General features: G+C 35.8%; 2 protein-coding genes across 4 annotated transcripts in view; both read left to right on the top strand.

The window, feature by feature from the left end:
* The window catches only part of LOC144978100 (uncharacterized), a 66967-nt gene extending 56778 nt beyond the window's left edge, over positions 1–10189 (top strand). For all 3 annotated transcript variants that reach the window (XM_078923713.1, XM_078923715.1, XM_078923714.1), the window contains 6 exons: positions 178–329; positions 1495–1674; positions 2211–2405; positions 3217–3264; positions 4497–4616; positions 5806–10189. In XM_078923713.1, the coding sequence (XP_078779839.1) occupies positions 178–329; positions 1495–1674; positions 2211–2405; positions 3217–3264; positions 4497–4616; positions 5806–5917 (807 nt within the window). In that variant the 3' untranslated portion in view covers positions 5918–10189. The remainder of the gene's footprint in view (positions 1–177; positions 330–1494; positions 1675–2210; positions 2406–3216; positions 3265–4496; positions 4617–5805) is intronic.
* A 5508-nt stretch (positions 10190–15697) lies between these two features.
* Positions 15698–21248, top strand: LOC144978099 (UPF0739 protein C1orf74 homolog). The gene is made up of 3 exons (XM_078923711.1): positions 15698–15806; positions 18456–19699; positions 21106–21248. Exon 2 carries the CDS (start codon positions 18492–18494, stop codon positions 19401–19403), a length of 912 nt encoding a protein of 303 aa, XP_078779837.1. The 5' UTR covers positions 15698–15806; positions 18456–18491; the 3' UTR covers positions 19404–19699; positions 21106–21248.
* The last annotated feature ends 792 nt before the right edge of the window (positions 21249–22040 follow it).

Here is a 22040-nt window from a genome sequence, read left to right as displayed (position 1 = left end):
AGATTTAGTTTCATTTGGCCAGCTAAGAAGATGATCATTTTAAAAACGTTTGAACGCTATTTGAGCGTAGTGAAAACACAGGAAATGCATTTTAAAAATATAAATGTAAATATAAATATAATATTGATATAAACGGCCTGAAGAGTCAAATTGATGAAACCGTGAAATTCAATCCAGGTTTGGTGTGGTTTGACCAGTGAAGGCGAGTTGATAGCGGTCAAACAGATAGAACTGACCACAATGGACCAGGCTAAGGCACATCATGAATATGAGAAGATTCAAGAGGAAGTTGAGTTGCTGAAGACGCTCAACCATATCAATATTGTGGAGTAAGTCTATCAATATTATATTAGAGTCCATCAATATCATATCAAAGACTATCAATATTATATTAGAGTCTATCAATATTGTGGAGTATGTCTATCAATATTATATTAAAGTCTATCAATATTGTGGAGTAAGTCTATCAATATTATATCAGAGTCTATCAATATTATATTAGAGACTATCAATATTATATTAGAGTCTACCAATATTGTGGAGTACGTCTATCAATATTGTATTAGAGTCTTTCAATATTATATTGATGTCTATCAATTTTAAATTAGTCTATCAATATTATCAAATCTATCAATATCATATTAAAGTCTATCAAAATTATATTAGAGTCTATCAGTATTATATCAGAGTCTATCAAATATTATCAAATCTATCAATATCATATTAGAGTCTATCAGTATTATATTAGAGCCTACCAATATCTAATTTGAGTCTATCAATATTGTGGAGTAAGTCTATAAATATTGTATAAGAGTCTTAATAAAAGAGAATTTTGGTTTTATTTTGGATTTTTTTAATCATAATTTTTGGCATACAATATTTTATCATAGAAATAGTGTACTGTACAAGCTTTAAAAAATAATAATAAAATTTAGAAAATACAACAAACAAAATAGAATTAAAAAAGAAGGTACACTGTAAGCTTTACTGGTGGATTTGAGCAAATAATTGCATTGATTGTAATTGTAGATGCCCAATAGACACCATTTTGTCAGACCCCTTTCTAAACTGATAGATGACAGTTAGTTGAAGGAAGAGTTTAATATGTAGCTCAGATCTCCATTGTGGAAGTGGTAAACAAAAATGAATATATCAGCTTTTAAAAAGAACAAAATACCAAACACTGAACGTTTCGGGCTCAAAACCCTTCATCAGCCAACAACAAAAGACATAAATTAATACATTACTAAATTCCAGATAGACGACAGAGATAGAGGTCCTCAAGAGGACTGTCGTCTATTTGGAATTTAGTAATGTAGTAATGAAACGTTCCGTGTTTTTGTATTTTGTTCTTTTTTGAGCTGTTATATTCATTTTTGTCTATTACTTTTTACAGTCCACAGCTTCTAGCAGCCTGGTATCATTTTGGAAGTGGATGTTTTTGGGGGACATTTTTTTAAAAAATGACGCTAATTCTTGCTTCTCTATGACCAGCTACCTGGGCACCAGTCTGGAAGACAACATTGTCAGCATCTTTATGCAATTCATCCCTGGAGGATCTCTGGCCAGCATCTTGGCCAGGTTTGGTGCTCTAGAGGAATCCGTCTTCAGACTTTACACCAAGCAAATCCTAGAAGGGGTGGAGTATCTACACGATAATGACGTCATCCATAGGTAATGTGTGGCGCTTTTTGGGTTTTTTTTATATTTTTTATTGAAGTACAGTTTATTTTTATTTATTAATTATTATTATTATTATTATTATTATTATTATTATTATTATTATTATTATTATTATTATTATTATTATTATTATTATTATTATTATTATTATTATTATTATTATTATTATTATTATTATCAAAATTATTATTATTGTAGTAGTTATTGTTGTTTTGTTTTTTTCGTTGTTGTTGTTGTTATTTTTGTCATTAAAATCTATAACCTTCATCACCAAGGTGTTTCCCATATTTCATCCATTCATTCACCCATTTATCCATTCACCAACCCTTCTATTCAATACCGAATCTAACCAGCCACCCGCTCAACTGATCCATTCATCCATCCATCCATCCATCCATCCATCCATCCATCCATCCATCTATCCATCCATTCATCCATCCATCTATATATTTTATCAACTCTGAAATCTTTCAAAATATTCATTTCATCGATTATTTACCCAAGTATCTTTTATATTCATCTGTCAGAGATTTGAAGGGAGCCAATGTGATGCTGATGCCGACAGGCGTCATCAAGTTGATTGACTTTGGTTGTGCCAAGCGTCTGTGTATCAACCTCAACCTCTCGCAGACAGAGATACTCAAATCAATGAAAGGGACTCCATTTTGGATGGCACCAGAAGTCGTCAACGAAACCGGTCATGGAAAGAAGTCAGATATCTGGTTCGTTTTATCCTATTTATTCTTTATCCTATTTTATTTAAGGCTGTATATAGGACTTATCCTTTCAATGCATTATGCAATAGCATGTAACTACATAATCTCCAATAGCATGAATGTAACTTTTGCAGACAGTTTTTTCTTCACAATTATTAAATGTAATGAAAACAATAGAAGTCTATCCATATACCAATATTAAGTAAAACCAACAATTGAAATTTTTTTTTTAAACAAAAAACGAACTTAGACATTTTTTTTCAAGTTGCACTTTTTTGTTGTTATTTTTGCCTTTTTCACTGCTAATTATTTTAGAATTCTATGTTAAATAATTTCAAGTTGATATATTTTTTGTTTTCCACCTTTGTGGAGAGTAACGTTAATCATACTAAGGATTTGAATATTATATTGAATTGATTTTTGACTCCTCACATTAAACCTGTATTATGACAGGGCAGGTAAAGCGCTGGAAATTAATTTATAGGAGAAATATGTTTATTTGTCGGATTGTATAGAAATGATTCGGTTCCTTACGGGGCAGCAAACTAAAATTTCATATTCTGATCATTTAAAATCTAACTTTTCATTTCATCATCTGGCTTGTATTAGCATAAAACTGGATTGAGGTGATAGATCAAATTCCTTCATGATTTACTTACAATATATATATATATATATATATATATATATATATATATATATATATATATATATATATATATATATATATATATATATATATATATATAATATACTAGTATTTGGATACTCTTTATAAATAGCACCTGGTGATGTGTTGTATTGTTTCATTCATTAGGTCTATCGGTTGCACCGTGTTTGAAATGGCCACAAGGAAACCTCCATGGTGAGTCATTTAATTATCCAAATTAATTGAATTAATGTTAATTAATGATAATCGATATCATGAGAAATGATTCATATAAGGCAGGCCTACTAATAGATGCACAGGCACTCTAGTTGCAATAAGAAAAATGTTTTTATTATTATTATTATTATTATTATTATTTATTATTATTATTATTATTATTATTATTATTATTTATTATTATTATTATTATTATTATTATTATTACTAATATTATTATTATTATTATTAATATAAATAAATAAATAAATAAATAAATATATGAATGAATGGATAAATTAATAAATGTATCAAATAAGTAAATGAATGAATGAATGAATGAATGAATGGATGAATTTACCAGCGCTGCAACCTCTCAAGTCTATGTCCTGTCTGATATTTGAAGGAAAGAAATGATTACTTTATTGATGTATGTATCCAAAAGCGCCTGGTAATTGTCCCATTAAAATCATGTTTCATTTGATATAACATAACAGTCCATTATCTATCATCTTAATTTTTTATAAATTTACTTTATTGTCGAAATGATCCCAAGTCTCTGATTCAGAAGCCATGTCAAATTTAATCAATACATTGAAATCCTGATAAAGCCAACACTGCCAGACCAGAAAGATTGAATGACTTTAGACAAGGTTGACTTCATCCATTATTCTTGGAACACACTAAGATAAAAACCAGAAAATTTGAGAACAACAAGAAGTGTTGACTTTAAGAGTACGGCTATGTGGTCTAGTGGTATGGCACTCGCTTTCGGATCGGAAGGTCATGGGTTCGAGCCTCGCGCTCGGCACATAGTTGAGTCCTTGGAAAAGGCTCTTTTCTCACATTCTCTCACTGTACTCAGGTGTAAAATGAGTACCTGGCCGTTAACAGCGTTGTCTTTGAAAAATTGTAATATCGCCTAACAGGGGTCATGTCCCGTCCTACATGCTAAATGTTGCTGTTGACCAGGGACCTCTTGTAAAGTGCTTTGAGCACGTTTAGTGGATATTGCACTATATAAAAGCTCAATTCAAGATTTTTTAAAGAGTGTTGACTTGATGTAGTTTCCACTTTGTCTACAGTTAATTCATATGTCCTGGTATTTAGATCAATTTTAAGCATCTCTTTCTCACAATGAACTCTTCCATCCTGTAATACGATACAAGTTTTTTTTTCGTTAAAATACTTGTCCACGTAATATCATTTTAAAAAATTCTCATTCTCTGTAGGGCTGAGATGAATCAGATGGCAGCCATCTTTGCTATTGGACGTGCTGACAAACCTGTACCGCGTCTTCCTGAAAAGTTTTCTCAAGATGCGATTGATTTTGTCTCTGCATGCATGACTAGGTATTCATTTTTTTTTCATGTCTATTTGGATTATTGTTTGTTTTGAGTGATAATTACCACTCCGGATTGCTGTAAGAAAAGCGCTTTGTGAGCCAGGAGAGGGTACTTACTTAAGGCCTTAAAGCTTGGCTTTATGTCACACAAACATGATTACTGGTTTTTTACCAATTGCCAAAGCTTTAAATGGAGAGAAGCAACTGCGTGCTACCCTTTGGAAACCATGCAAGTCTTTTGTGAAGTCCTTTCTGCCAGATTTGACACACCCAGATGTGTCCAACTGCACTCAGGACTGATAGACCCTTTGCTTGTGGAGCAAGTGTTCTACTTATCACGCTATCAATAAGAACCCTATAAAGTGTAGTTTTAAGGGATTATATTATGGGATGTTTTGTTCTGTGTCCAGTCCTTGTGGAGCAAGTGCTCTACTTACCACGCTATCAAGAAGACCCCTATAATGTGTAGTTTGTAGGGATCAAATTATCGGATGTTTTGTTCCAGGCCTAGTCCACAGCCTTGCCCTGGAGTTTCCCATTTTGTCTACAGTTTTTACATTCGTTTTTTTTAAATCGTGAAACTGCAGTAATTATCCCTAGCCAGGTTAATTTTGATACTACAATAAGGTGGTTGTGGACCTAGGGCAAAACTAACACAGCATTCTTGATGATAATGCAGAATTCTTTTTTCCTCCTTCATGTGAGTCTTACAGTTCTCCAGTTTTATATTTGGAGCTGCTGGATTGAATCATTTTCTGACAAAGTCTTTTGGAGAGTCTTGTCACTAATTTCAATTTGCTTTGAATGTCAGCTTCAATTTTTAGAGAGGGAGACGGAAGTTTGGCATAGGCAAAGTGGAAGGGACTTTGATATTGGCCAGATGTAGAATTAGATCCAAAACGATTTTCAGGAAAAATTCTCCTCTTCTCTAAGATGTAAAGGAATTTAAATGTACCTGGATTTTATTTAAAAAACCCAAAGAACATCAACCTTTTTTTTTTCCTATTTTTTAAAAAAAAGATAAGAAAAGTTGAATTTGGCTACCATCTTTAAGAGCATTACATATAAAACATAAAAACTTCTTTAAATCTGATAATTTCTTTAAAAATATATTTTGTGATGTACATTTTATGTGAGAAGTTTTCGTTTGATATTTATTTCATTTTTATAATTTTCTGCCCGTTGTTCTTAACCAGGGACCAAGACAAACGCCCAAGTGCTACAGACTTGTTGAATCATGTGTTCATTGCCAGGAGGAATTCGCGCAAAGCTTCAAAGACCAAAGAGGAAAACGTTAGCTTTTGTTGATTAGTTAGAGATGTATAATTGTAGATACTTCTTAGAACAATCTCTTAGAAATGATTATCCCCCGTCTTTTTTCTCTCTGAAAATCTTTTACTGCTGACAATGCTATAATGGCAATAATTTTGTACAATTCAGTCTTGAAAACTATGCAATCATCAGTTTTGAGTTGAGTAAAAGTGCACGGGACTGTAAACGTGACTGAAATGCAGTAAAATGGATTCTGTGTTGTTCATCTACGTTGTTATTTTAATCATGTTAAGATAGATCATGTTTAAGATAATTCCTATTGTTGTTTGTACAGAGGAATATATTGGCAGAATTCTTCTAGCACAAGCCACATCACTCATGTTCATTTTTTAATGACATTTTAACCATACAAAACTGGAACACTTGCAAGCACAATAAAACTTGAACCATCGGAAAATATGAAAATTAGTTTTTACAGGACTTGCATTTTGCGGCTTTGTTTCCAATTAGCTCACAAGTTTGTTTTGCTTGTTATTCTTTTCTTTTCCTTTTCCTTTTTTTTTTTTTTGATGAGGGTGGGTGGTATCTTTTGTTATTCTTACGTGGGGGATTAAGTTTGTTTTTTATTTCTTCCTTTTTTAGGAAGTGGGGAGGGGATTTTTTTTTTCAGGGGGGGGGGGGGGGGGTTATTTGTTATGCTTTTATGGAGGTTTTTATTTTTTCCTTATCAAAGTTGCGTTAAGGACTGGGTTTGATGAAAGCAAAGCCACATCAAGCATTGTAATTCTTGCTGATAATGACATACAAGAAAAGATAGGTTTTAAATCTATTGCTCAACTCCATTTAAGGTGCAATTCATCTCTTTTGGTGGGCATTTTAAAGAAATAAATTACAGTGAAATAATTTTGTTTCATTGGAATGTAGCGAGCATTTGGGTGATAAGGGCATTCACATCACAGGCTGCGTCATCACTGTGTCCATGTCAAAATATCCGTGAGTCAGAAATAGAAGATTACATATTCCTTTTGTGTTTCGGGATTAGATATAACAATAGTGACTCGTAAAACAATTAGGAGACAAAAAATAGATTGAGAGAGAGAGAGAGAGAGAGAGAGAGAGAGAGAGAGAGAGAGAGAGAGAGAAAGAGAGAGAGAGATTGTATAATGTATGTATGTGTGAGTGTGTATATTTGTAAAATGATAAGATTATATCATATCATAGCCTTGTTATGTATTTTTTGTATTCAATTTAAAATGCAAATCCTAAAATCGTATTAAGTATTAACATTTATTGGACATTTGTTGTATATTATATATACTCTCCAATAACAAAATGGCGTTCTAATGGGAGCTCGACTGTCAAGGTTATTCACCAGTTAACCGTTGCACTTTGGAATAACGTACATTACAACATTTGGCCAGAAAACTCGTCCTCCATCCTCATCTTGGCAAAAACTCAAACCTGGAACTTCTTGAAGTCCAAAGTTTGAGAGTTTTTACCAAGATATGGATAATTAGCGAAGTCCCAAGTTTGAAAGTTTTTGCCAAAGTGATAGTCCTTTAAATCGATCCATATTTAAAGGGCGAATTTTCTGGCCAAATTTTTAAATCCTTGTTTTTCTAGAGTACAGCAGATAAGTGGTTCAAACCTCGTGTTGAATTTGGCGATTTTAGAATATTTCATGACTTTTGACATTTTCATTTCTATAATGTGACCGTTTACTATAAGATTTTTCTCTTTTTTTAATGTTTTTTTCCCGATGATCTCAATGACTTGTCATCAGAATCTCAATCCTGATGATAAATTTCTCAAAGACCGTAGACAGTTTTGTGTCCATCCCTGCAACTGTCAACCAAAAATGACACAATTTACTGATGAATTGATTCTCTTAGGACGTATTGTGTGTATAAAACATGGTTTTAAAACAGTTTAACTTAATTTTTTTTTTTTCTTCGACTTTTTAGGGCTACACATTGCAGTCTCTTATATTCGAAGAATGAAAAGAAGTTTTTGCAGGTCTATTCTATTGTGACAATTCGTGGTCCCAGGAGCTTGTATGAGTTACCATGTCTGGATGTGTGGATTCTCTGACTTTATGCATATTTCCTTTGACTGGCGTTATTCACATATCTTTACTTTGGTCATATGAGAAGAAAGTAAAAGCCAGATCTATTTCCCATGGTCACATGATGATGTGAGACTATTTGCCAAGTCATCTCAGTCACGCGTTGTTTGTAGTTTTCTTTCCAAATTGAAAAAAAAATTAATTATTTTGTTATTTTATAGCAGAGCAACATATCGTGGCATGAGTTCACATTTCGATTATCTTTTATTTACATTTGTTTTGACAGCACAAAATGGCTTAAATGACAACCGGGCTCAATGTTTGGAACTATTTTTATTACGTTCTGACATCTATAAACATTTTTTTTTGTTGTGCTTGATATTGTGCGGCTATGTGGTCTAGTGGTATGACACTCGCTTTCGGATTGGAGGGCCCTGGGTTAGAGCCTCGCTCGGCGCATAGTTGAGTCCTTGGAAAAGGCTCTTTACTCACATTCTTTCACCGTACTCAGGTGTAAACTGAGTACCTGGCCGTTAACAGCGTTGTCTCTGTCCGAAAAAATTGTAAAAATTGCCTAACAGGCATCATGTCCCGTCCTACATGTTAAATGTTGCTGTTGGCCAGGGACCCCTTGTAGAGTGCTTTGAGCACATTTAGTGAATATTTCGCTATATAAAAACTCAATTTTTTTTTTAAAGCTCAATTACCAGGGATTCCTCTATACACAATGTTTGTTTTTTACAAAGAGAATTGTTTTAATTCCCATTCAATCGTAAATAATGATTGCTTCACTTCCTTTCCAAACGAGAAGTATCAGATCACCACCAAATGGAAATGTTTACATATAAAATGACAAGACGTTTGATGTGCCTGTACAGATGGTTCATGACCTACTTGTAGACTGTATTTTATTCCTCGTTGACCCGATGAATTACTTATTTTGGATCCTTTGCTTTGAGGGAGGTGTAGCTTGTTATCTGTCAAAGATAACTTTTATTCTTGTAAATCAAATCTCTATTTATGTGTGTGTGTGTGTATGTGTGTGTGTGTGTGTGTGTGTGTGTGTGTGTGTGTGTTTTCATAAATGTGTATGTGTGTACATATGGGAAGGTTGTCTGCGAATTTCATTCCAATTTGGGCCAAAATTGTCTGGAAAGTTGTTGCTCCTAAATTATATTTCATTTTTTTTTTTTTTTAAATTGTCTTTTCCACGTCATAGTTGTTTGCCATTCATTGTTGAGGGAATGCGTTTGTTGCTCGGGAAGTCATTTGTGCCCAGCTCAATCCCTTGATTAATGCCTGACCTCGTCGTTGATTCGTGTTTTTATGAGTTGTGTGATGTGAGCCTTTTGTTTACAACATACAAGAAATGATCCAGCCCTTAGAAATATTGTTTAGGTACATACGAGTTGTCATCATAATGTAACAATATTCTATGTTTGTTTGTTTTTTTACCACAACAAAGGGACAGAATCTCATTTCCCTTCCATTCATACATTATTTGCTGGAAAGCTATCTTTTGTGTCTTTTGTTTTCTTTTTTTTTAAATTTGTTTTCTTTTGTTTTTATCTTTTTTCTTTTTAAAAAATTTCCTTTCTTTCTTAAATTATTATTCTTTGTTTGTTTGTTTTTGGTGGTATTTGACCTAACAATGGTCATAAACCACCTGATTTACTAACATATTTTTCATCACAATAATATTTTGATAATTTCTGATAGACCAAAGGGCTAGAGCTCAGGTGGTCGCTGGTTCGGAAAAGTTCATTTCCGATGTAGTTTGTATCTATATATGTTTCAAAACTTGATGCTTTCCCCCTCATCCCAATGTCAATCCATGTGGACTCAGACTATGCTGGCATTTTACACATGTAATATTTCATCAATTATTTTATATACTAAAAGAGAAAATCCATTGTACCATAATATCATAACTCTATTTTTGTAACAATTGAATATTCATATTAGAAATATGCAAATGTTATTTAGCGGGAGATAACCCATGAGGTTTTCATGTTGGTTTATTATAGTGATGACAGTTTCTCTCTCTCTCTCTCTCTCTCTCTCTCTCTCTCTCTCTCTCTCTCTCTCTCTCTCTCTCTCTCTCTCTCTCTCTCTCTCTCTCTCTCTCTCTCTCTCTCTCTCTCTCTCTCTCTCTCTCTCTCTCTCTCTCTCTCTCTCTCTCTCTCTCTCTCTCTCTCTGTACATTACAATGGCATTCAGCAATAAAAATAATTCATGTCGTATTTGCTTGGTTCATTGTGTTTTAATTTTTAAAAATATATTATTGTTAATATCATTATTATTGTTGTTATTATTATTATTATTATTATTATTATTATTATTATTATTATTATTATTATTATTATTATTATTATTATTATTATTATTATTATTATTATTATTATTATTATTATTATTGTTATTATTATTATTATTATTATTATTATTATTATTATTATTATTATTATTATTGTTGTTGTTGTTGTTGTTGTTGTTGTTGTTGTTGTTGCTGTGGGAAATCGAGGCAATCTGGGTGGGGATCCTGACCTCCCATAGCGGGCAGGGAGGTACATACTGTGTCTTCTATCCCCTTATATCTGTTATCCAACATGCTTTCTGTCTTTGTCTCGGAATGAGATTACTTGGTTTTGTCCTGGCACTGGCCGGAGTCCTAGCTGGGAGGGAAACAGTCAAATGCATAGTTATTGTTTTGGGAGATGATATTTTTTTCCTTGTAAATTATCTCTCTGTTATGTATTATTATTCTTATTTTGAATGTATAATGTAAGCATTTGAGTGTGTTCCTCTTTGTTGGATTTTGTGCTTGTGTCTGGATGAGACTTGTAGTGATTTCAAACTAAGTACATTGGTGGTATGCTCTTGGAATCTACATCTGATCCCTATTTGTTCTCAATTCCCCTTTGTCTTACTTTTTCTTGGGTGCTTTAATTGTAATTCTAGAACTTTTTACTATCCCATTTTCTTCCTTTTTACTGGTGCTGATATAACCTAAATGTGTTGCAAGCGCCGTAAAACCCTTAAAAACAAACAAACAAAAATCGAGGCAATAAGTGTGAAAAAAAACCCCGTTAAAACTTGCTTAGTAAAATAAGATGGGATTTCTAAAATTCTTCTTTCCAAAATGGGTTTTCATTCGGACAAACAAGCTGATCAAAAGTGCGGCAATGTGGTCTAATGATATGACTCTCGGCTTTGGACTGGAAGGTCCAGGGTTCGAGACTGGCTCTGAGCAGCGCATAGTTCAGTTTTGGAAAAGGCTCTTTACCCACATTCTCTCATCACATTCAGGTGTAAAATCAGGACCTGATCGTTAACAGGGAAAATTGCAATATCGCCTAATAGGCATTATGTCTCTTCCTACATGTTAAGTGTTGCTGTTGTGTTGGCTAGGGACCCGTGTAAAGCACTTTGAGCACGTTAAGTGGATTTTGAACTATAAAAGCTCACTTTTTTTTCTTTCTTTTCTTTTTCTTTTTAATTTTAATTTTTGATTTTCAAATAGTCACAAAGTTTCCTTATGGCATCGTATGTTCACTTCATGATAGCTTTTAAAAATATGTTTTTGTGTTAGAAATAACAAGTGTCTATTTTTATTAGATATGTAGAAGTGGCCGAGTGGTTAAGGCATTGCACTGACCTGGCAGGTCCTGGGTTCGAGCCCCGCTTCAGGCACTTTCGTTTTTTTTCCCTTTGAGCAAGATTATTAACCCCCAATTTGCTGACTTGGACAACATGGGTGATTGCTGTTGACATCAGACATCTTGTTTGATTAATTATCTATATTCCTTCGTGGAATGCCTAGACGACGATATCTTATGATGTCGTGGCGGAAGGGCATAATTTATTTTTTAAATTTTAGATAAAGCTAAAAGCTGTAAATCGACGTGTCTGTGTTTTCAGGTCTTATGACAGGATGCAGTTATGGACTTGATTTAACATTGTTGTCATAGACAATATTTTGTGTTGAAGTGAGAGTATTTCCATTACAAAAATGAGCCTATAATAATTTGGATTACCAGACCTTCCAAAAAAGAAGATTGAAATGATTCCGACACGTAAAGAGACGAGAGAGGGAGTACGTGGGAAGGAAAGTATCGGACTTACAATTAGTGGGAAAGAGGAAAAAGGAACGCCCAAAGACTAGATGGTTGGATAAGGTAAAGGACGATGTGAAAGAACTGGGCCTGGAGGAAGATGATGCTCGGAACTGAGATGCATGGAGATGTGGCATTCATGATGGCAACACTGCAAAATGCGGGATGAGCTGAAAGAAGAAGAAGACCTTCAAAAAAGCACATGTCGGTGTAAATGAATAATATCTCTATCTTTTAAGCCTGGCACAGAGCTAGATTTCCTCTGGAAACTATTGGTTTGTGGTCATTGAGCTCTTACGATGGTTGTGATCATTGAGCTGTCAACGATGGGTTGTAATCATTGTAGGACAAACACATAAATAGAAATAGGAGATGGTCACATAGGTAAGAAACAGAATAAAGAACAGTGGCACTATGGGTATTGAAGCACAGTGGCACTATGGGTAGTGAAGCACAGTGGCACTATGGGTAATGAACCACAGTGGCACTGTGGGTAGTGAAGCACAGTGGCACTGTAGGTATTGAAGCACAGTGGCACTATGGGTATTGAAGCACAGTGGCACTATGGGTATTGAAGTACAGTGCCACAATGGGTATTGAAGCACAGTGGCACTATGGGTATTGAAGCACAGTGGCCCTATGGGTATTGAAGCACAGTGGCACTATGGGTATTGAAGAATAGTGGCACTACGGTTATTGAAGCACAGTGGCACTATGGATATTGAACAGTGGCATTACGGGAATTGAAGCACAGTGGCACTATGTGTATTGAAACACAGTGGAACTTTGCGTATTGAAGAACAGTGACTATCTGTATTGAAGAACGGTGGCACTATGGGTATTGAAGCATACCCAGGCCTGAATCACAGCCTTATAAAATGGTGTTACCAATGATATTATTTACTCGTGTTACTCAACTGCCTTTTTATTCACCAACTCAGGTTTATATTTTGTCTTGTGGTTTGACATCTGCCTTCGGACAGGTAGGTCCCGGGTTCGAGTCTCGCTCTTAATGGCACAAAGTCGAGTTCCTAGAAAAGACACTCACATTCTCTCACTGTACTCATGTTGTTGGTGCACTGGAGTTCCAGTCCTCCATCGGGTGGCTGGCATTGCACCTTTCCACATTCGAAGGTCCACTGCTTCCAAAGCCCAGAAATATAAACAGGAAATGGACCCAAGGCACCCCCTCCATGACCACAACCCAACGACAAGTAGACTGAAGTCAAGAAAGAGCTTCATGACGGAAGAAAGCATCAACCCTAGCCATGCAGCTGTAGACAGACTTTCCACATGGAGGGACTGGGACAATCATGCAAATGAAGCTGTTGAAGACCCGAAAGAAGAACTGCCCTACGGAACTGAGCTCCTTAGGAATGAATGGGTAACACTGAACAGAGCACGGGCAAAACTTGGGAGAACAGCTGGAAGCATAAAAAAGTGGGGACTGGCTGAGACTAGCTTGTGTACATGTGGATGCCTAGAGCATACGATGGAGCACATCCTTAGGGAATGCCAGGATGGGCCCAGCTGCACTGACCATGACCTGAGAGTCTGCTCCACAGATGCTATGGAGTGGGTTCGGTGTTGGAGGGACAAGCTATGAAGACTGTACTCGTGTGTAAAATAAGCACCTGGTTGGTCTCTGCTGAAAATTAAAGAAGAAAACTTTAATAATTGCCTTACAGGCGTCAATTTTCGTAATAATTGTTGTTGTTGGCTTGAGGTAGCGTTAAGCGAATATTGCACTAAAAGAATGCTCAAGTTTTTAGATTATAGTATACAAGGGACATAATCAATACATTTATATTTTACATGAGTAAAGTCTAGATTCTCTCCCTTACACTATTCTATAGATCTTTTCGTTGTACTTTCCATTGACACACAAATGTTTCAAGGATCTGAAATTTCTCTAACCGCCATTTTCCCTTTTAAAAATTTTCTATGGATAGTATGCGCTTGGCTAAAAAGCTCATAACATTGCCATCCGGAAGTACAACGGACCAACACACAAAAGTGTGTGTATCCATGAACGTTTATAGTCGGGTTAATACAGTTCAGTGAGCATTACTCATAAACGCGGATGGCAAAAAAACAATAACAAAGACCTAAGTGACGTCATATTCGAACTATATATATTTTACCAATTTCCTTTTCTGAGGCCCAGAAACGACCTAACAGGGTTTAAACTTTAAATACGGGCTAAACGATACCAAGTTTTATTTAATTTTTTTTTTTTTTTTTTTTTTTTTTTGTATTGATTACGCACATCCCACCCCAAAAGGCAGCTCGGTTTCGGAGCAAGTCCTGAGGGTGCTCAAAGAGACCACGATATCCTGTAATAAACACGATCTGATTCTCGAGCGTGTTGAAAACGAATATATCTGTTGGTAGAGCACGAAGAAGAAGAAGAAGAAGAAGAAGAAGAAGAAGAAGAAGAAGAAGAAGAAGAAGAAGAAGAAGAAGAAGAAGAAGAAGAAGAAGAAGAAGAAGAAGAAGAAGAAGAAGAAGAAGGAGAAGAAGAAGAAGAAGAAGAAGAAGAAGAAGGAGGAGGAGGAGGAGGAGGAGGAGGAGGAGGAGGAGGAGGAGGAGGAGGAGGAGGAGGAGGAGGAGGAGGAGGAGGAGGAAGAGGTGGTGGTGGTGGTGATTTGGTGAATGAGGAGGATAAGAGGGAAGAGGAGATGATGATAATGAAGAAGAAACCGAAGCTTAAAGTACTTTACAAGGGCCCAATTAAACAACAACACTTGATATAGAATGGAACAGTATGCTTGTAAATCGCTATTACATCCTCCTCCCCCCCCCCCCCCTACACAGACATTTTGACCTTGTAGCCTACTTGTTTTCATTTTCACCTCGGTACCTCGAGAGAAGAGACGCAAAGAGCCTTTTCTAAGGACTCAGCTTTATGCAGCCACCGCCTACAACAGGACTTCAAAGGGGACCTGCACGTTAGAAGCCGAGTTTATTACCACTACTACAAGACCACAAAAGCCGCAAAGAAGAGGAACAGGAGGAGGAGGAAGGGGAGAAGTTTGGTACAACGAACGTGCTTGCAACTACTACAGTTACATGTATGCCCTTTGACCCACAAAATGCCGGGTAAATACCGGAAGGAAGTAATTTTACCTAACAACCAGGGTTGCCAGTTTGGCATTTTAAATGCCAGATTCCAAAAATCTGGCATTTTTGAAAACCGTTTGGCATTAGAAAAATCATTTGGCATTTGGCATTTTCATTTGGCATTTTCTTTTCTTGTATATTATACTTCAAATGACACCTTTTCTTAATTATTTCTAAACGCGTAAAAACAAACATCTTCACATTTCTTTTTCATTCTTAAAATCCAACCGTGGTGTAGTGGTTTAGCACTCCACTTAGTAGTCAGTAGGTAAATAATTACCCCAACAGGAAATTTAGTATAATTCAAAAAAACAAAAAAAAAAAAAAAGAAAAGAAAAAGAAAAGAAAACACGCAAGCCACCAGGATATGATAGTAAATTGTCTATCAAAAGTGAGTAGTTTTCTTAGTGGGGGTGGGAGTCAACAGACTTTGGCATCTTTTTGAGTGTTTTGGCATTTTTTGAGTCTTCCCCTGGCATTTTGTTGAAAAATAATCTGGCAACCCTGCTAACAACTGACCACGCTTTCACATTTTCACAGCTTGCACGTTGTGTGAACAGATGGTGTCTGACATTTTTTTATTCTAAGTTTTGAACAAGAGCTGTATTTACTTCAAGTATTGGTGAGAGTTTTAAACAATCTCATAAGTTTTCCCCCTTTAGCATTGATGTTATTGTAGAGTGCGTGAGAAATCTGCTTGCTCGTTTCACTCAAAAATTTCAGTTTCAGCTCTGAGCTATCGAGACATCTTCGTCTACTGATCTGTGGTGATGTGATGTGTGATTGAATGAGAGACAAAAACTTGACCCGAGTACGAGGCATAATTAAATAACTTCTTTTCCCCGTGCATTTCATTAATTTTCCTTTTCATCCCCTAATTTTCCATTTGTCCTTGAACCTATGCCAACCATGGTTGACGCAACGAAAATAGCGATTTCCTCTGCAACTCCAAACTTTTATTCTGCTGTGAAAGTGCCGCGCCCCTTTTTGACACCATCATGAAAACTTCATATACAATCCTGTCTCTCCATTCAGTTTAAATTTGGAGGTGCATTTGCTTTATCAGTCAGGTTATGGCTATGGATTGCTATTTTGAAGCCTTAACTATCCAAATCCAGTCTAGCTTGTTTTTAGTTTTAGTCATTAAAATTAAAATAACATTCTCATTAATTTTCATTTAGCTTTTTTATTTTCAGTCACTCATCAACTGGACTGGTATAGGCATCCAATAATTTATTCCAGCTATTTCTTTGTATTATTTGTTATGAAAGTGATTTTTATTTGTATTGTAAGCATTGGAGGGAACGTATTTATTTGTGTTTTGGTTTGTTTTTGTTCCCAGCTGTGTTGTAAACTATCTATTTTATGTCTGTGAAGCACTGGGAGTTCGTTCACATATGTGTGTTGTTATTTCTTCCTGTGTCTGATTGTGACGTGTGGATATAAAAACTTAGCGGCTATCATTATTGGACTTCGATCTCTATCTGTTACTAGATTCAACGTGTTAACTTTGACTTTTTAAGTAGTTTAACCTTGCGGGACTGGGATGATTTGGTCTATTGTTATGGCCATAATGTGCGTAGTATGGTGAAGCCCATAGAAGCATTATGGAGGTGCTCATAGACGCAGTGTGGAGATGCCTATCGCCATATTCTTATGTCTTCTGAGATGCCCACTAGTCATGGATTAGGTGGCGACGCCCATTTAGATTTCTCTCAATGGAGAAGCCCATTTCTGTTGAGATTTTATGATTTTATTTTAAATCATCGTAGTGAATGAGGTCTTAAAATCTGTTCAGGGTCTGGGCAAACCAATGACATAGTATGACAGTTGTAGAGTTGGCTGTCTTATACTTTTTACCATTGGATATACCCAAGAATTTCCGATGCTAAAAATAAATCTGCCATGCCCCAAGAGACCAAAATGAAAAAAAAAAAGAAAATTAATCAAATTATGCAGGGATCCAAACGTAAATGTTTGAACTATGTCAAGCTGTCTTTTAGGAGGCACTTAAATGAAGGGCTAAATCTGTGTCACAGTTCTCCCATTCACCTGTGTGACCGCTAGTTATCGTTTGTGAGCTGCAGGCTAAAACCATGGCTTGGTTAAATTGAGATATCTCTGGTATTTATTTACAGAATTGGATAAATTAAATACCAAAATAAAGGGCATTGAACGCCCTATCATTTGGTACAATTACCGTTTCCCTCCTTAAATTCATTTAAAAGATATTGTAATGGAAAGATAGCTTAATTTTAGTGGGCCAGAAAATCAAGCCGTTTATCATCATTCATGAAAAAATTCCCTTAAAACATAAATAATCATAAAATTCAATCATTTTCCTTTCCAATGATACCATTTTCAACTTTCAAAACTGCTTCCAGGATACCCTTTGAGCATTCCATAAAATCACACTCATTTCAAAATCTACCAAAGTAACGCCATTTCAGCTTGGACTGCCGTGGTCAGCGTCGGTCATTGGCTCCTAGCCTTGTGACGTCACAGTGTTTCAGGGGAATCCCCTTTCGTTTTTTCAGTCAGCTGGTGCCCAATTTCAGGCTGATTCCTATAGTAATTTTTTGGGTGTTTTAAGGCATAAAAAATTGAATAACTCTGCTTCTATATAACCTAGAGACAAAATTCAAACGGTTTTATCACCGGAATGGTATACTGCATCATAGAAAACCAGATTTTATACTGTCATTTGAAAACTGAATTTTCATTTAAGTGCCTACTTTTAGGCCTAAACTTTGTAAATGAGGTAGTCTGGAAATTTGGACAACTCATTTTCCTAAATGGCAACTGCATTTTCATAATTTATTCCTGAGCAAAGGATTCATGAAAGTCAATGGTTATAAATATGAAATTTTTCTGGAAACAATCATGTGACCTCCAGCAAAGCCTTCAGAATGTCAGGAAAGCTTATTTTGTCCTCGCCAACTGTAATGACTAAATAGTGGATTGAGTTGAATCAACTGGCAGTGGTACAGGAGTGATATCCGTGTTCCCATATCATACTTTTTTACACGGAGACCACGGCCAGGTGTAGAGTGTCCTAATGTAAAACATTAGCGTTTAAAAAAGGAAATTAGGATTTTTTTAATTTTAAAAAAATGTTTTTGCTCCCTGATTTTTTTCCAAATATTTTTTTTAATGTTGCCATTTATTTTTATATGTAAATGTCAATATAAATTATAATCTTTCTTTCACCTGATACTACTGCTATTTATTGACTTCATTTGGTATTTTATTTTGTCTTTGTCTTCCCCAGAATACACTCAGCCTTGGCCGTACTGATTTTTTCACCATGACTATGTTAATAACAGATAAGTGGAGATCTGCTTTGTGCAGCGTCTTTGGGAAGAGAAAAGCCCTGAAAGGTTGGAAGCAAGTGTCGAGGGACATCTTAGCTGTGGCGTACGGAATCAAAGCAGCTTACTTGTTTGACCGTTGGTCATCTAGCCCCGAGCAGATGATTGAATTGCTTCAGCTCCTCTATGACAAAGACCTCACTTCGACCAGACTGGACTTAGTCGTCGTTACCGCAGATCTGATTATTTATTCTCGTGATCATTTCAAAGCACACGCCCAGCGACTCAGTGAACTTGTTAAGTTTGTTGATGTTTCGTTTTCTTTGCGAAATCCAGTTTTGATGGACAATGCTCGAAACAGTAGACTCAATGATACCATGGATAGTTTTTCACAATTTATTGATTTTGTCACGAAATACAGATGGATGCCACAGAGTGAATTATTACCCTGCCTTTCACCACCATCCAATCAAATGAGTCCCTGGTATGAAGTGAACGTGTCAGAAAGTGTTAATCCTTCATCGTTATTTGGACTATTTTTGGGCTATCCCTTTGTTTATTGGTTTGATACGACTTACAATGATGAAAACTGTTTAGCTATGCACCCGTTTAGACTGTACAAAGTTAAAGCACACGATATCACCTACTACCACATGAACAACAATTCAAATACGGCTCAATCTCAGTCTAAAGAAGCTGTCCTCAAACCAAATGAAGTAGAAATCGATTTTGACCATGTGTTATTCTCATTTTCTGTTCCTGAGGAGGTTTTGATGGCAAATTCTGCAGTGGAAGGTCTGGTGCTCGGCTGGTTTTGGAAGTGGAGGAATTCGACCCAATGGAACAAACTGTTTTCACATGTCTGGTTGGAAAGTGTGACGGTCACACTGCAGTCTGTGGCCTTGTGATATTACGCTGTTATTTAAAACTATAACTAATGATTGACTTGCTGCTTGGAATTGCAGTTTATGGAGAGAACAATGATAGGACCACACTGCATTGGGTGTGTCTCGCTATTTAATGGTGGAATGACTTATTTAATTATAAAATGTATTCAAGTTAATTTGGTGATGGACGATGGAGATTTATTTATCAGCAAACATGAATGGAAATTGCACTTCATTCGTAGCAGCTCACGTCTCACAGAGGATGGAATGATAATGGCCTCAATGTCAAATTTTGAGACTCCTTGCCATCATTTAAGGTTGGTATTATTTATTCTCAGAATCTGATTGCAATTTTTAAAATTAGGAAACATGATTTATTGTTATGAGCCAGTTGGCATTTAACGCAAACAACCTTACTGTCCCTTATGATTGTGCGATCATTGGTGTTATCATCAGGGTATTATTGAAATAAGAAACAAAATGGTCTTTTCTGTATCAATATCAATCACCTCAGCAGATTCCTGGAATGCTGCCTTTTGTAATAAGATTTATCTTCTTTATTAGAACCAGATACCGTAATATATACCTGCCCATTTTTTGCGATGTACGTTTAATTTTTAAAAAAATCACTGTTGTTTTTTGAGTACCATCTGGGTGCAGTACTTTAAGTAGGGTTCCCATGTCATAGGGGTTGGGGATTTAGGAAATTTTTCTCCGGGGCTGGGAAAGGGGTTAGGAATTCGCTAATTTGGGTACATGGGTCTGGAAATGGTCAGGAATTTGTTCAGATTTTATATTCTACCCACCTTCACATAATCTTCTCTTAACACAGAATTAACGCCATCATCATCATCGCTACCTCCAACACTGCAGCCACCACCACCACACAATCATCATCTTCACTGCCATCACAACTACAAATCCTCCACCACATCATCGCCATTTCCACTTCGATACTACTGACACCACCACATCAACATCACCATCCTCACCACTACTACTAACACCACCACATCATCATCATCATGAACATAATCACTACCACCATTGTAGAATCAAGAGCACTGATTTATGGCTTCTGACCTAAGACTGTTTTAGGCATTTACACCTTGGCTTCATAGGCTACATTGCAGGTGTACCCGTCTTAAATTATATTTATATGGTCATCATTGACGGTTGCCAATTGCCTCTTGTTATGAATATCATTTCCAAGACATGTGTTGAAATCTGTCCTTAGTAGTCAGGGATTGAAACGGCTTGATTGATGGTGATATAGACATTTGGTCACTTTGAGATGGGTTTATATTTAGGGGGGGGGGGGGGGAATCAGTGAAACGTTTGGTCTGTTTATTATTAAACTATTCATTGATTTCCTGTACAACCTTGTCTTTGACAAAGCTATAGCTTGTGGTTTTATAGTTTTAGTTATGTTGTGAAATAGCATAAATTAAATAATTAAATAGCCCTCAGTCACAGAATGAAGTAGTGTCGTCTGGTGGTCGCTCCACGAATCCGTGAATATCGGACTGTGTGAATGACAATCTTATAGAAAGAAAAATGTGTGTTTGACATTGAAAGTTGATTTCATTGCAGGATGAATTATAATTGCCACTCATCGTAGTCTTAGTGCGGTTCAGATCATGTGATGTTAATATGTTAATATCGTCATTCCCTTTATGTCATTTTAAAATAAATTTTTCTATTTCCTTTTTACGTATTTCAGGTCATGTCTTCTACGAACTGCCAGATACAGGAGAGCTTCCTAAAATACGAATAGACAGTGCCAATGCTGCCAATGCCAAGAGACAAATGCTAATAATTACTGCTTGCTCAGCTTACTACTAGAATAAACTTTGTGATAACTAATTTGTTGTTTTTATATTATATTGGAATTCTTTTCTGTTTACGTGGTGGAATGTATTGTCATGTTTGAGTGGGAATTAACAACAGCGATGATTGGGGTTTGAACCCGCGACCTTAGTGACGAGATGTCGTACCAGTAAGGTCGAGGGTTCAAACCCCCATCACCGCCGCGAAAAATGTTTATGGGAAATTCCACGGATAACGGACTGACAAATCAGACAAAAAATGCATACATTTCGTGCTCTGAAATACAATGTATTTATTGTATGGAGCTAATATTTCCCATGGACATGTATCATGTCCTCCCTTATCGTATATCAAAAGGATTAAGATGAATCTTTATCAACTTGAATTTTTTTGACATTATAATGTTGGTGACGGACTGACATCAGAAAATCCATCTTTTTCAATTTTATATGTAGATGGATCAAACTTTCTGAAGTTAAACCTTCCAGTAACAAATAAGTTCTTTTATAGTAACCACGAGATGTTGTTCTACAACCCACTAGCAATATTTAAAAGATTGTCCAAAATTTGAATCTGCAGTCTTAGAAAAAGTGTCGGTAACGGACTGAAAAATGGATGGTAACGGACTGACACCTCTGAATTTTATTACTCAGAATAACGGTTACTACATAAAATCCAGAACAAAGAACACATTTTGTAATTATGAGCAACACTGAATACCCAGTGTGATTGATCAAACCAATACTCTTCCTTATATGGATGTCAAGCTACATTGGGCATGATGAGTAACTCAATGGGTGACATCTGATTACCTCAATCCCAACTTTG

This window comes from Berghia stephanieae, chromosome 8, assembly GCF_034508935.2.
Source record: "Berghia stephanieae isolate SIO BIC M18660-M18661 chromosome 8, UCSD_Bste_1.3, whole genome shotgun sequence".
NCBI classification, from domain to species: domain Eukaryota; kingdom Metazoa; phylum Mollusca; class Gastropoda; order Nudibranchia; family Aeolidiidae; genus Berghia; species Berghia stephanieae.
This window is presented reverse-complemented; position numbering and strand designations above follow the sequence as displayed.

Bases quoted from the DNA above. Each gene is read 5' to 3' on its own strand.
- LOC144978099 (XM_078923711.1), top strand. From the start codon at position 18,492: ATGACTATGTTAATAACAGATAAGTGGAGATCTGCTTTGTGCAGCGTC.